Source organism: Gossypium raimondii, chromosome 11, assembly GCF_025698545.1.
Source record: "Gossypium raimondii isolate GPD5lz chromosome 11, ASM2569854v1, whole genome shotgun sequence".
Taxonomy (NCBI): Eukaryota; Viridiplantae; Streptophyta; class Magnoliopsida; order Malvales; family Malvaceae; genus Gossypium; species Gossypium raimondii.
The window spans coordinates 61,393,888-61,408,363 of NC_068575.1; the positions used below are offsets into that span (position 1 = coordinate 61,393,888).

The following is a 14,476-nucleotide window of genomic DNA, read 5'->3' on the forward strand; positions in this document are numbered from 1 at the left end:
AAAAATATCAAATTAGAAGTAAAATCGATATGACTTGGGTCGAAGCTTCTGTACTTGTGTTTTCTTTAAAATTTCGAAATATTGATATTCATTTTTCTCCATTAATTCCACTAGATACGTTATTTTGTTTAGACACGTGAATACATGAAACATTCACATTCGCTTTTTTTTTCTCAGAATTTTTGCATATTAAAAAAAAGTGTGTCAAATGCCACCAAAAATTTCATTATATACGTGTCACATTACTATTTGTTTGAAAAATAAGTAATGGTGGATTATTTGAAAGAATTAATAAATAAAAAATTCAGAGCTAAAATAAAATTTATGAAAGTAAAAAGACTAAAAGGATTATTACATAAGCTAAATTAACTAAAAAAGTAAATAATTATTTTCACAACCTTTTGACAAATATATTATTACATGTGTGATATTATGTCAATTTGTTATTTTTACACAATACTCATAAAAAATTATGCCATTTTAGTTAGTGTAATTTAACATTATTATTTGAGTTAAGACTGAAATTTCAAAACCTAAAAAGTATAAAAATTAAAAATAATCAAATTAAAAATGGAGATTGAATCCCAACTTACACATGATATAAAACTAATAAACGTAATTTAATTTAACAGATTTAACTACTAATATTTAGGTTAAGGTTAAAATTTGAAATATATATGAACTAAAATTGATAATTTTAGAATAAATAGACTAAACCTATAAATTGTATACAATACAAGGGCTAATAAAATATTCAATGTAAACAAACTGGTAAAATAAAAGGGCCAAAATTGGATTTTTATTTCTCTTAAGGGACAGGAGGTGGTGGCGGCCATTACAGTGTAATCCAATTAACTTGAGCTTAAAAGGTAGAGATAAAATAAACTTTTAATCCTTGAATTTAGTAAATTATTTTTAATTTGATCTTTAAATTTTGTCTACACTAGTTTTAAAATTGATAATTTTATGAATTTCATCCTTAAACTTAGATATTGTTAAGGTGTGATGACCTAGCATGAAAATATAAATTTTTTTTACACAAAATGTAAAAATACAAAAATAAAAAATAAAAATATTTAAAAGTTTCAAAAAATTTTAAAAAATAGGTGATGATATGGTAAAATCTCATAATATCACATAATTATACTTTAACAATATCGAAGTTCATGCACCAAATTGGTAAAACCTGCCCAGTTCCAAGATTAATGTGAACTAAAAGAATCAAAGACCAAAGTGGGAAAAAATATAAGTTAAGGGACTAAATGTCAAAAAGATACGTTATGACACTGACAAAGCTTTCGCAACTTCGCTTTACCGTGCAGCTATAAATACACCAAGCTGGAAGCCTGGAACTAGCTTCTGGTCTCTCCTGCATAATTATTCTACAAATCTTCCCTTTGAATCTTATTTGTTCTTCATTTCTATCTTCCAAAATCAGGGGTTTTCTTTTAATTTGTGTCTATGAGATTTTAAATTCAACCCAACAATTCTTCTTCATCCTTCAAATATTCATTTCTTCTACCTCTGTTAAAGACTGCTTCCTCTGTTTTGGTTTCCAAAAAAAAAATGCAAAAAACAGATCATGTTTGTGGATTCAACGACGGTGCTAATATCGGGTCTTCGTTATCACAGCTCATATTATCAGGAGGCTCAAATACCATAGATTCAATCTTCTCTCGTTGCGCACCATCATCAACCATGGCCGGCGTTTACGAACCATTAGGCTCTTCAGTCTATCACCGGCAAAGGGACCTCCTCGAAAAATTCAGCCACGAGAAGAAAGAAAACGCTTCGTTTTCATTCAAATGTCTAACGAATCCGATTCAAAACAGCCAAAACCATGCATCGACGACGGCAGCGGCTAAATACTTGAGCAGCCCACAAAAGAAGAACCTTTATAGGGGAGTAAGACAAAGACGGTGGGGTAAATGGGTAGCCGAGATCAGACTTCCACAAAACAGAAAGCGTGTCTGGTTAGGCACTTACGAAACAGCTGAAACTGCCGCTTTGGCATATGATCGAGCAGCTTATAAACTTAGAGGGGATTACGCGAGGTTGAATTTCCCAAATTTGAAGGACCCAAGCAAGTTTGGGTTTGTAGATTGTGCTCAGTTGAATGCCTTGAAAAACATGGTGGACGCTAAGATTCAAGCCATTTGTCAAAAGATGAAAACAGAGAGAACTAAAAAGAAGGCCAAGAAGGGCAACTTTGATCGTCCAGGATGTTCATCGTCTTCGTCGTTGTCGCCTATGGTTTTTAGCGACGATTTAAGCAAGGAGTTGATATCGCCGACGGTGTCTGGAGATGGGTTTTTGAGAGCTGAGAATTCATCGTCCTCCGTTTCGAATGATTATCCGATGATGGTGGTGGCAGAGGAACTGCCGTTTGAGGACGAGTTGCTTGCGAGAATGCCATCTTTTGATGCTGAATTGTTATGGGATTGTCTTGCTAAATAGAATTACATCGCTACCATTTGCATTTCTCATAATGAAAATTTATCTTTCTTTTTTTTATAGAAAAAACTTATCTACAGGTTGTTTTCATCCTCGGCTTAAAAATAGATAAAATAGTCTCTATAAATTAATTTTTATATTAAAATTTATTTATTTTACTGTTAAAAATATCTTTATATATAGAATAAATTTTGATTATTTTATCAACTATGCTAGTTTGTAAAATTGATAAAAATTTAACAAAAAATTAATTTACTCTTTAATCTAACGTATACACAGATCAATTTATTTTTAAATAAAACTGGTAAAATGCAATATTATAACTATTTTTATTAGAAATTGTAAATGGTAGGGGTGTTTTGGGGTGATTTTATCAATTTAATGTTGGCTGGTTTAGGCTTTTAGTAGTGTTTTGTACGAAAATGCAGTAAATTTAGAATATGATCATTTAATTGAGATGAGTTTTGGATAATACAGTGCGTTTTTAATATGATTATGGTGCTTCAACTTAATAAAACCGAATAGAATAGCAATAAAAATGGAATAAATAAATAATAAATATTATATTTTATGGTTGGTGGAATGAAATAGATGAATAAAAAGTATTATATTATTTGGTTGGTAAAATTATTTAAGGGATAGATTTAACTGATAATTTTACATTTGATACAAAATATTATTTTATTTATTATTAATTTTATAATAATTTAAACAGATTACATGAATTAAAAATGTCAATTTTTTTATCATAAATTATATTAAATGTTATTAAAAGTAATAACCATTTCATTGAGCAAATCATTTTTTTTGTCAACGTAGTGAATTATTTCACTAAATTAGAGGTGTCCATGAGTCGAATTAGGTCGAACCGAAGTTTGATTTCAAAAATTTTTAAGTCCAGATTTGTATTTGGGCCAACTCACTTAAAAAGTCTATTTTATTATTTAAAAAGTAATAAAATAATAAAAAATATATTTTTAATTATAATTAAATTTAACTTTTTAAAATATACTTTTTTATCATTTTAATCGAATTCGGGTCAAGTTGGAAGAGGTGAAAAAATCTTTATCCAAGCCCGATCAAGTCAAGTCGAACAGAACAAACTACCCAATCCTTAGACAAATCTACTGAATGAGGGAATGGACGAGAGAATAAAAGATTAATTCCTCCAACCAAACATGTTGTCAGTGCTATTTCTTTTTAAAAGAGGACTAACTTAATCTAACCTAATTAGATCAGTGTTAAACCTCAAATTAAACTCAAAACTTTAAAATTAAAATTTGATCCAACTCTTCGAAGCTCGAATTTAGGGTCGAGTAAACCATTGGGCAGGAAATTTTGGGCTAAAAGAATTGGCCCAATATAATTCAGAGACCAGCGGCAAAGCAAAAGCCTTTAAATACGCAGTCGTTTACTTCAAGTACGTTCCTGAAAAGTACGAATGAACGCTACTTGCTTCTTCTTTTTCCAATATTATATTAAATAATTAATAATTAATAATTCCAGGTGATGAGATGCGAAAAAAGCAGGACCTTTCGCTCTTGGACCTGCCCGATGTCGTTTCGCTTCGGACCTTTCTAGTATTCCTGTAATCCGAACCCGAACCCGCTAATTTCTCCTTCCCGCCGTCGGCTTTTTTACCAGTTTTTTTTTGCCCGTCTCTCATCCCCGGGCTAGGGTTTCTGCTAAGGTTACCTTGATGGTGACCAATAATTATATCACCATGAACGGGAACAGGTTTACTAAGGTAGAAGAAGAGTTCATCAAGAAGTACCATAAACACGACGTTAAAGAAAATCAGTGCAGTTCTTCGCTCGTTAAACACATCAAAGCTCCAGTTCATCTTGTATGTTTCTCTTTTTTTTCTTTTTAATTGCTTTCAATAATAATTACTTCTTTTAAGAGAATGAATTGGATTGGTGTTAGATCCGTACATAGATCTGGAAATGGAAGTCTTTTTTTGCGTAGTTCCGTATTCTTCCTTTCATTTTTCATTGCATGTTGATTGAATATATATAGGAAATCGAAATTAAAGTAGGGATTGATTAGAATTGTGAAGTTATCACTGAACTTTAGCTATTTATAGCGTGTGATTTTAATTAGTAACTTTTGATTGAGGAGTAATTAGTAGAATTTACTTCGTAAAATTGTTGTTTTCTTGTATAATTTTGCTAAGTATTTGCTTTGTTTGAATAGAAATGGAACAGGAGATTTTCGTTAAACTTTCATTTCACTCAAGTGTGGAAATGAAGTCTAAAGGTTGTGTAGTTGCAAATAAGATTACTTTGAGTTTTAGTTTCAGGGTTTAATTTGTTTGATTGAAGGCAAACTTGGAACTGTTTTCTTTGTTAATGAACAATTATCGGTCTTTGATCAATCAGGTTTGGTCTTTGGTGAGGAGATTCGATCAACCGCAGAAGTACAAGCCATTTGTTAGTAGGTGTGTTCTACAAGGTGACCTTCAGATTGGAAGTGTTAGAGAAGTCAATGTTAAGTCAGGTTTGCCGGCCACAACTAGCACCGAAAGGTTAGAGTATCTAGATGATGACGAGCACATCTTGAGCATGAGGATTGTTGGAGGAGATCACAGGTTGAAGGTATGAATTTTCCATTTGATTGAAGTCTTTATACACCATATACGAAAAATTTAAATGCATGCTCATTGAGTTCCTATAATTTTTTAGTTTTTAAACATATGATCTCGACTGAGGTATAGGTATTCATCTCAAACTAACTTCTTTCTGTCTCGTATTAGTTGATATGTTTCTGTTAGATTATGTAAATACATAAATTAGCTGAAAATGTTACAAGGCTTTGGATATGGTTACCTGTAAGGTGGAGTATTGAATATGCCAACTTCTGTTGCCAGTCATCGAAATAAGACTAGATCAAGTACAAATTATCAAAACCATTATTCAATCTATGAAGTCTTTTAGGGTCTATTTTTTTTATTACAAAACTTGAAATTGGAGTTGTGAAACTAGGAGATATATATCGTACATATTGACTTGCCAAAGCTATGTCTGCTGAATTTGGCTAGTCGCATGAATGAGCTTCTTGCCTGCATTCTGTCTGGGGCAATTTATATGCGTTATGTGGCCTTATCCTCTCTACTCAATTATTTTTGTTGGCAATTTATATTGTGCTACTGGTACATTTAACCTAGACCCTATCATGTTGGAATTGCCATTGATTTCCTGGTTTTTTGCATGGAATGGAATGGATCTGGTATTATGTGCCTCCTTTTGTTTTAATATTTGAATTTATATGAATGCTATTGCACCAATCCTGCATTGACCTCTTCTTTTCTGGGTCGAATTTTGAACTTCATAATGTAACCTAAACTTACATCATGATCTAATTTGCTGAAACTGCCAAATTACCCCTTGTGCTATGCAAATTGGCAGAACTACTCATCCATTGTTACAGTCCATCCCAAGGTCATTGATGGCAGACCAGGAACATTGGTGATCGAATCATTTGTAGTGGATGTACCAGAAGGGAACACCAAGGATGAAACATGTTACTTTGTCGAGGCATTGATAAAGTGCAACCTCAAGTCACTGGCTGATGTTTCAGAGCGTTTGGCTGTTCAGGATCGGACTGAGCCGATCGAAAGAATGTGAATAGTCCAGGTCCCAATTAGCACCATCAAGGTAAATCATTGTGGGTGATAAGTAAGATACTCTTGTTATTAGATTCCCTGGTAGCAGAGTGAACTTCTCTATTGTATTTTATGCTTCTTTTTAACTAGAACATGATCTCTAGGTGTCTTGTGTTGATAGTAGCTGATAATTAAAACTCATCCGCGGCCTACGGATTTACTAAATGAAGAAACAAAATCGAAAATTTCTTGGTGGTGTTCTCTATGTTGAATAATAGGGGTGGTGAAATTGTTATTTGCTTGTAAATATGTAAACAGGGATAGAAACTCTTAATATCTTTAGTTTTTGCATGTTCCTGCTGTAGAAAAGTCAGGTCTGGTAGATATAATGGTATGTATGTTGGTAATTGGTAAATGATATGAATTGACTTATGTAGCAAGTTATTTGTACTAATCTGAAGAGGGTCTTTTTTATTTTTATTTTATATATATTTCTAGTATTTTTTTTATTATTGTTATTTTAGGTTTAGTGTAAATAAGACATTGGTTCTCGCAAGCTATTTGAGGTCAATTTGAAAAAAATTCGAACTCGATTTGGTAATTATCGAGTTGAGTTCGAGCTTGAGTAGCTTGAGCCATCAATGGAGTTAAATTTGAGCTTTTAGTAATACTCAACTCGAATAGCTTGCGACCCTCATCGAGCTTTTCGTATTTTTATATTATTAAATTACGATATTACCTTTAATATATATTATTAACATTAAGCATAATTATCGAGCCAAGTTCGAGCTTGAGTACAAAAATTGGTAAATGAACTTAACCGAACTCGAACATGAAATTAAAATAGATGTTCGATCGAATTCGAGTTGACAGTATTTGAGCTCGGTTCAATTACAACTCTAAGAGAAAGAATGCTTGATGTAGGGTTCTCTACTGGGAAGGCGTTTGGAGTGTTGTAATTAAGGTGTAGGCAGGTTGAGCAAAATGTTAGCGTCACTCATTAAATGCAAGGGAGGCTCCAATTCTAGGGACCGTTATCCGATAAAATGTTGGATGGTGTGTATATCGTGAGAGCATTAATTTGCTTCCTTTAAAAAGATAAATTGTCATCCAGTTGGATCCGACCCATGTATGAATCGCAAGTCTCAAAAGTTCTGTCATTCTCGGGTGTTTTTCTCACATATTTGAACTCTTAGAGTGCAGTTTTGTAGAACAGAGAATTGTTCTATTATTTCAATTGGTATCCGTACTATGGATTATTTGTGTGTTATATTTCGATTTTGAATTATATGAAAGTGTACTTGAAGATAACAAAATATTGAAAGGTAGATAATTTCAAATTAAGATTTTACTACACGATCTAATTTAAATTATTTTTATTTAGGTCAGATAGCCAAAATAAATCGAATCCATTATTTGCAACGCCCCCAAGACGCAGGTTAACTACGCTGAGAATCTAGAAAGAAAAAATAAAAGTAACGTTCTAATCAAAACCCTTCGTAGCTAAGCTAAGCTTTTCTATTATTTGAGCGTCAATTTCTTATCTTTAGTACAGTTTAGTTTTAATATTTAATTTGATATTTAATTTAGTTTCAATATTCAATTTAGTAATTAGATTAAATGGTATCATATGATCTCATGGATATTTGTCACCTATACTCTAATAAAAAATATAGATACTTAATTGAGATAAAAAGATTAAATATCAAAATCAAACTCAAATAATTAGCAGTTGAAAAAGTTACGTATTAAATTAAATATTAAAACTGAATTCAAGTATTAATTACTAAATTAAACATTTAAAGTAAAGAAATATTATAGTAACCATTTTCTGTATATAATGTTGAAAGCTGTGGATTGCGAGCAAGGGTGGCATTGCCAGGCCAACCAACCATTCCAATAATACACACACATACACATAAATAAATATTTATCAAGGCAAAGTAGGTAACAACAAAAACATACAGCCCAAACTTTGATGGCTTTCTCCAATTTTGTGCTGCCCATTAACCATGCCTTATCAAATCCTATTGGCAGATAAATAATAATTTACATAATCATAGCAAAAGTATGAAATGATGTGCAAAAGAAAACGTCTGGAAGTGTACATGTCGGTACGTTAGCAACATCAACAAAACTTTTATAACGTCCACTGTTTGTCTAAAACGCCGTTTATTTCAATATTGAAAAAAAGAGAGAATAATGTTACGGTATTATTAGTACTACTACTTTTGCACTTTCTTCGCTAAATTTAACTCTTTTACCAATTTAGTTATTATTTAATTAAATTTGACTCATTTAGCTAGCTCTATTAGTCACACTATTTTTAACATAAACGATCTCTTTAAAATTCGAGAAATATGTAAGTCAATCACTCTTGACAACCATGAAACTTCAACAAAAAATTATCATTACTTGGTACCTACATACCTTATAACTTAAGTGATTTCATATTACCAATTTAACAAGATCTACGAACGAGACCAATTAACCTAAACATGTGCAATTGAGATCAACCTACATGAATACCTTTCACACACCTCCTCAATCCTCAAGCTCTTCTCCTTTCTTTTATCTCTAATCACCATTAAAATAATATGATTATCCATTCAAATAGGGTGAGCCAGTGCCTTATCCTCTAAACCATTTTTCAATATCACAATCAGGGGTGAAACTAGAAAATTATTTTAGGTAGTCGAAATTAAATTGTAATTTTTACAATAACAAAAATATAATTTCATCATTATATCATTATAAATTTTAAAATATTAAATTATATTTTTAGGGATTTAAAGTGTAATTTTATATTTACTAATTTAAATTTTAAAAAATTTTAAGGCAGGAAAATTTAACTAAGAGTTTATTTAATTTATATATTTTTATTTTTTATAAATTCCATTTTATATTAGAACCGTGCATCGGGTACCCCAATTATTTTGTTAATTACAAAGAGCCATACATTCCTCTTACTCTACTTTCAGCCTCAGCTTCTTCTTTTTAAATTCTCTCTCAATCTTGATTCTTCACATTCCCTTTTTTAATCTTTAAATAATAGTATTTTAATTCTTTGTTCTTCATTTTCCCTGTTCTTCACCAACTAAAATAATCAAAACCCATTGTATCTTTCTCCTTGTTTCACTCTGCAGATCCTCCCCCATTCATTCAAACACCAAATCAAAAGTTCATTTTGTTCCTTTTCTCATTGTCAGTCTCCACATCAATACTTCCCCCAATTTTTTTTTCTAAAAACAATGTTTCGAACTCAACCGTTGGTTTCGGTTTTGCTTTGTTGCTTCACCTTTTGGTTCCACATTTCATTTGGGTACTTGATAACGTGCTCGGGGATAGTTCCGACGAGGTACCGGAACGATAAGGTATCGATAACGGATTTTGGCGGCGTCGGTGATGGAAAGACACTCAATACGAAGGCTTTCCGGGAAGCTATATACCGGATTCAACATCTGAGAAGGAGAGGTGGGACCTTGCTTTATGTGCCTCCTGGGGTGTACTTAACGGAGAGCTTTAATCTTACTAGTCATATGACTCTTTATTTGGCTAGAGGCGCCGTCATCAAAGCCACTCAGGTACTATCTCAATATCTTTTTCCATTTCTTTGCTAATATTGCTTAATTTTGCTGTATTTGTTGCTGAAAACTCTGCAATTTGAAGTTATAATTAGGGTGAATTCTGTACTGTTTGGTTGAAGTTTTATCATTGGTTTATAATAATTCCATTCTGCTATTTGTTTTTGGATAATGCAAGTTTTAGGCTACGAGCTTAGCAACTTTTTAAGCTTGGTCAATTTTTTTTATTTTAATTCATGTAATCACACCAACCTAAAGTTATGCCAAATCATTACTTCAATTTAATCACACAAATGAAAATTGAAAAAATTTTAAACTTCTAAAAATAAAGTGGACGAGGATTAAGTTGAAAAAGTTACCATATTTTGGGATTAAATGTTGTTTTACCCTTTTTTTTTTTCCATATTTTAGGTTTTGGGACTTATTTTAAAATTTTACATTGCCTAAAGTATTACTTACATATTGAAAAGAATCAATCATGGGTTAGATAAATGTTACATTGCCTAAAATATTCGTATTAGGAGAAAACATTCAATATCCAATACTAAATAGAATAGAAGTAACACATCATTATCTTGTAAAAAGACAATTAATATTGTTAAGTAAATCTTAATTCAATTGATATATATTATTATTATTAATATAGGATGATATGAATTGGAATGTGTTGTAATAAGAACATTGTAGATATGTCAATTTTAATGAGACTTGTTGTATTGGCTCAGCCAGGGTGGTGGTGTTGAAATTTCGGGGTAAAGATCTCTCTTTTTGAACCATGGGGGTCCATGCATTTTAAAGAAGACAGATAGTAATTAATTAATGAGGAGAAATAAACATTGTGGGTCTCCGTAGTACGGTGGCATGTGCATGCCACTGAGACCAGACAGATAGATAGCTGGCAACCATTGTTGTCCAACTTAGTGCTCTATCTAGATCAATGTAATGCTGTCACTCTTGTTACAGTGTTAAAAGATTCTTAATTGAAGTGGACGATGTTCATATGTTTCTCTTCTTGAAAGATCGTATCTTTATATCGGTATTTGAAAATGTTTAGTAAACGAGCACCGGGGACGTAATTCATGGATCTTCATGTTGTTATTATGTTGTGATGAGGTAAAAGAATAAATTACATTTTATTCTTTTTATTTAAAATGAGTAAAACAGTATCTGTAGGTTAGTTCAAAGAGTAAACTAAAATATGATTCATTTTACTATTAAAAATTGATATGGCTGATAGAATAAGTACAACATGTGTATTTTATGATTTTTTTAATAAAAAGCTCAATTTACGTTTTAATCTAGCATACAAGAATTAGTTTATTTATTTTTGAGTAGATGGAACAAAATATAATTTAACTTCTGGTATAAAGATATTTATAGTACTTTTACAGTTGTGATTATCTTGAGCTAAGTTGAAATCCAGTAGCGACATATGATTTTGTTGGGATCTTATGGTTCTTACGTTAGGACACATGGACATGGCCATTGGTTGCTCCTTTACCATCTTATGGAAGGGGAAGGGAACGCCCTGGAGGAAGATACATGAGCTTCATTCATGGAGATGGATTACGAGATGTGGTGATCACCGGTACATCTGCGAATAATCGCTCTGATAGCCTGAAACATTATACGGTTAATCGTCTCGAATCACTTTAATGATCTGATAAAACAACATGATTTATTTGTCGTGGATCTTCTTCAACAGGTGAGAATGGCACAATTGATGGTCAAGGAGGTATCTGGTGGAACATGTGGAGACAGGGAAATCTCCAGTTTACAAGACCAAATCTTGTTGAATTTATGAATTCCAGAGGCATTATTATTTCCAATGTGATTTTTAAAAATTCACCTTTTTGGAACATTCACCCTGTTTATTGCAGGTAACGCAATAATATGGAACATTCAGATTGTTGCAACTTTGTTAGCTGTTGTGTTTTAATCCCTTGTGAGAATTTCAAGTTTAGAACCATAACTTGTGTAGTGGTTTTTTTACAGCAATGTTGTTATTCGATATGTTACCATCCTGGCTCCGACCGACTCGCCGAACACCGATGGGATTGATCCAGGTAAGAACCGAAAGCAATTTTACTCGTTGCATTCATCTTGCTTAGGGTTTCATTTTTATTCACAAGCAAGCACTAGAGCAGGCTTGTTTATGTTCAAGTTCATGCCATTGTGCAACATTCAAACACCCAGAGGAAAAACTGAAACAATAGGGATAGGTTTTTCCTCGGTTCAGTTTCGGGTTCGTAACTTTATTGGAATCTAGGTACCGCAACTTCTTGAAATCTTTCAATCATTAACTTTGTTTGCTATCATGCATTATTTGCACAGATTCAAGCTCCAATGTTTGCATAGAAGACTCATTCATTTCAACCGGAGATGATCTTGTTGCTGTAAAAAGTGGATGGGACGAATACGGGATTGCTTACGGACGTCCCAGCTCTCACATCACCATCCGACGAGTAACAGGGTCATCCCCATTTGCCGGTATCGCAGTGGGAAGCGAAACCTCCGGCGGAGTGGAGCACGTCTTGGCCGAGAACATAGTTATTTACAACTCCGGTATCGGTGTTAACATCAAGACCAACATTGGCAGGGGAGGGTTCATAAAGAACATCACAGTATCTCAAGTGTTCATGGAGAACGTAAGAACCGGTATCAAAATCACAGGCGACACCGGCGATCACCCCGATAACCAGTTCAATCCGAACGCTCTCCCATATGTAAAGGGCGTTACGTTGAAGAACATTTGGGGTGTTAAAGTACAGAAAGCTGGTTCAATACAAGGCCTGAAAAACGCCCCTTTCACCAACATCTGTCTTTCGAAGATTAACCTCCACGGCATGACCGGACCGAGATCTCCTCCGTGGAAGTGCTCCGATGTAAGTGGAGCTGCAATCGAGGTAAGCCCATCGCCATGTGCTCAGCTCAGCAGCCCACAACAGAGTGGTTCTTGCGCCAACCATTTCTAAGGAGTCATCCATATATAAATATAGTTTCCCACTGCGTTTTCAACCCTTTAAACAACAATATTTCTGAATTTTAAGCCTCTATTATTCTTTAATTTTCATATAAAGTAGTTCTTTTCCCAGACATATGCGACAATAAAGTACAGCAAAATACCCTAAAAAGCTTATATTATATGCATAGGCATGATTAATATTTAATCACGTGTTAATTATCCTCAAAAATGGATAAAAAATTTGGTTAATCTCTTCAAGGAGCCACCCACGTGCTCTTCTACTTTACCACTTTTGTCCTCTCTGTTATGGTGACGGTGGTGATGGTAGCGGCCGTGTTGATGGTGATAGTGGTGGTGCTGCTGCTGATGCTGATGCTGATGCTGATCGTCACCAAGATAATGTACGTGGACGTGGTGATGAGTCTTCATGAAATCTACTGGCACCTTGGACTCGGCACCGCCACCGGGAAACTCGGACCAACTCGCTTGGACCTGGCGAACGGAGCGGCGTAACTCCGGTTCAAAACGTGTTCTCTCGTCGGACAGTATCATATCATCGCCGTATGAAATATAGCGCTTCTTGTGGAACCGTGAGTTCAAAGGCCGGAACCTTTGGTGGTACCGTGAGAAGTACCGGTTAACGGGACGAAAACTGGTACTCTCCAAAGGAACAGAGACCACGTCGGAGTCGGTTTCCGGGACATCACCGTGCTTGAAATAAACTAATTTGGCGGCGGGTTCGGACCCGGGTCTATCTCCAGAGAGAAGGGTAGTGATTGTTGTGGTTCTCGGGTCGGAATCGGGTACATTCGAGATAGTATCTTGGGCGGTGGCGCCAAGTTCCGGTTCAACTGTCAAAAAACGGGCCTGAGACAAGGTGAACACAAAGAAAATAACCATTAACATAACAGTAAATGGAGCCATTTTTCTTTTCTTATGAAATATATTTAAAAAAGAAACAGGAAACTCGGCCCATCTCGCCTGGACCTGGCGAACGGAGCGGCGTAACTCCGGTTCAACTGTCAAAAAGCGGGCCTGAGACAAGGTGAACACAAGGAAAAGAACCATTAACATAACAGTAAATGGAGTCATTTTTTCTTATGAAGATTTTTTTAAAAAAAAGTGAAGGGATTTGATTAAAGAAAAAGAAACGGGGGATTATTTATATAAAGGATTGAGTTATGGAGTCGGGTTGGGGGCAGAACTGGTGGTTTTGACTGGGCAAGGAGCTGTACTGGTTACAGGCCTTATTTTGGAGAAAAAAAGGACCAAAAACAATATTCGATTCTTTCTTCAATTTGGGAATCGATTCACAACAACTCTTTTTTTTTTTTTCATATTTTCATATAAATTGATTTTGCATATAATAGAAATAAAAAAAATACGGGTTCGGTTTATCTTTTTTGAGATAGTTTTTCATTAGTATACCTATAAGAAAAATAGGTATATATTGCATCATTTCTAGAATTTTGATATTCGATATAAGGATTCATTTATCAACAGTCAACCTCATTTGTTAGAATAGCTTCCATTGAGTCTCTGCACCTATCATTTCCTTTTTTTATTATTCTCGCTTGTTGAACCTTTGTTCATGTTCATTTTTGTAAAATAATAAAATAATAAGATTTGGCTCAGGATTGCCCATTTTTCATTCTAGGATTTCTCTGAATTTGAAAGTTACCACTTAATAAATTTCCATACCAAGGCTCAATCCAATTAAGTCCGTAGCGTCTACCAATTTTGCCATATCCCCTTTTGTGCCTTGAGATTAGGATCTCATTAAGATGCCCCTCCTTTCCCCTTTCTCCTTTCTCCTTTCTCCCTCCTTCCCCCGCTTTTCTTTCAGCATATTTTGGTTTTTGAAGGGAA

General features: G+C 33.8%; 4 protein-coding genes across 7 annotated transcripts; 3 read left to right on the forward strand and 1 right to left on the reverse strand.

Moving 5' to 3' along the window:
• Positions 1-1,236: 1,236 nt before the first annotated feature.
• On the forward strand, positions 1,237-2,544 carry LOC105801937 (ethylene-responsive transcription factor ERF061). The gene has a single exon (XM_012633297.2). The coding sequence runs from the start codon at positions 1,567-1,569 to the stop codon at positions 2,455-2,457; it is 891 nt and encodes a 296-aa protein (XP_012488751.1). The 5' UTR covers positions 1,237-1,566; the 3' UTR covers positions 2,458-2,544.
• A 1,381-nt stretch (positions 2,545-3,925) lies between these two features.
• On the forward strand, positions 3,926-7,402 carry LOC105801936 (abscisic acid receptor PYL8). 3 transcript variants are annotated; one of them, XM_052624453.1, is made up of 4 exons: positions 3,926-4,300; positions 4,836-5,051; positions 5,862-6,110; positions 6,983-7,402. In XM_052624453.1, exons 1-3 carry the CDS (start codon positions 4,154-4,156, stop codon positions 6,078-6,080), a joined length of 582 nt encoding a protein of 193 aa, XP_052480413.1. In that variant the 5' UTR covers positions 3,926-4,153; the 3' UTR covers positions 6,081-6,110; positions 6,983-7,402. The 3 variants fall into 3 exon arrangements, with proteins under 3 accessions (XP_052480413.1, XP_052480414.1, XP_012488750.1); XM_052624454.1 differs by lacking the exon at positions 6,983-7,402 and adding an exon at positions 6,223-6,538; XM_012633296.2 differs by lacking the exon at positions 6,983-7,402 and having other exon boundaries at positions 3,929-4,300; positions 5,862-6,538.
• A 1,603-nt stretch (positions 7,403-9,005) lies between these two features.
• On the forward strand, positions 9,006-12,738 carry LOC105801934 (probable polygalacturonase). The gene is made up of 5 exons (XM_012633293.2): positions 9,006-9,642; positions 11,110-11,230; positions 11,348-11,522; positions 11,638-11,708; positions 11,977-12,738. The coding sequence occupies exons 1-5, from the start codon at positions 9,310-9,312 to the stop codon at positions 12,615-12,617; spliced, it is 1,341 nt and encodes a 446-aa protein (XP_012488747.1). The 5' UTR covers positions 9,006-9,309; the 3' UTR covers positions 12,618-12,738.
• Positions 12,678-13,971, reverse strand: LOC105801935 (uncharacterized). 2 transcript variants are annotated; one of them, XM_012633295.2, is made up of 2 exons: positions 13,595-13,971; positions 12,678-13,474 (listed from the first exon to the last, which is right to left on the reverse strand). In XM_012633295.2, exons 1-2 carry the CDS (start codon positions 13,697-13,699, stop codon positions 12,830-12,832), a joined length of 750 nt encoding a protein of 249 aa, XP_012488749.2. In that variant the 5' UTR covers positions 13,700-13,971; the 3' UTR covers positions 12,678-12,829. The 2 variants fall into 2 exon arrangements, with proteins under 2 accessions (XP_012488749.2, XP_012488748.2); XM_012633294.2 differs by having other exon boundaries at positions 13,589-13,971.
• Between the last annotated feature and the right edge of the window lie 505 nt (positions 13,972-14,476).

Excerpts from the sequence above, each read along its gene's own strand:
- LOC105801934 (XM_012633293.2), top strand. The coding sequence starts at position 9,310 with ATGTTTCGAACTCAACCGTTGGTTTCGGTTTTGCTTTGTTGCTTCACC. Across the intron at positions 9,643-11,109 it reads CCGTCATCAAAGCCACTCAG|GACACATGGACATGGCCATT; the intron begins GTACTATCTCAA and ends TTCTTACGTTAG. Across the intron at positions 11,231-11,347 it reads ACGAGATGTGGTGATCACCG|GTGAGAATGGCACAATTGAT; the intron begins GTACATCTGCGA and ends CTTCTTCAACAG.
- LOC105801936 (XM_052624453.1), top strand. The coding sequence starts at position 4,154 with ATGGTGACCAATAATTATATCACCATGAACGGGAACAGGTTTACTAAG. Across the intron at positions 4,301-4,835 it reads TCAAAGCTCCAGTTCATCTT|GTTTGGTCTTTGGTGAGGAG; the intron begins GTATGTTTCTCT and ends TTGATCAATCAG. Across the intron at positions 5,052-5,861 it reads GAGGAGATCACAGGTTGAAG|AACTACTCATCCATTGTTAC; the intron begins GTATGAATTTTC and ends GCAAATTGGCAG.
- LOC105801937 (XM_012633297.2), top strand. The coding sequence starts at position 1,567 with ATGCAAAAAACAGATCATGTTTGTGGATTCAACGACGGTGCTAATATC.
- LOC105801935 (XM_012633294.2), bottom strand. The coding sequence starts at position 13,699 with ATGACTCCATTTACTGTTATGTTAATGGTTCTTTTCCTTGTGTTCACC. Across the intron at positions 13,475-13,588 it reads GCTCCGTTCGCCAGGTCCAG|GCCCGTTTTTTGACAGTTGA; the intron begins GCGAGATGGGCC and ends ACCTTGTCTCAG.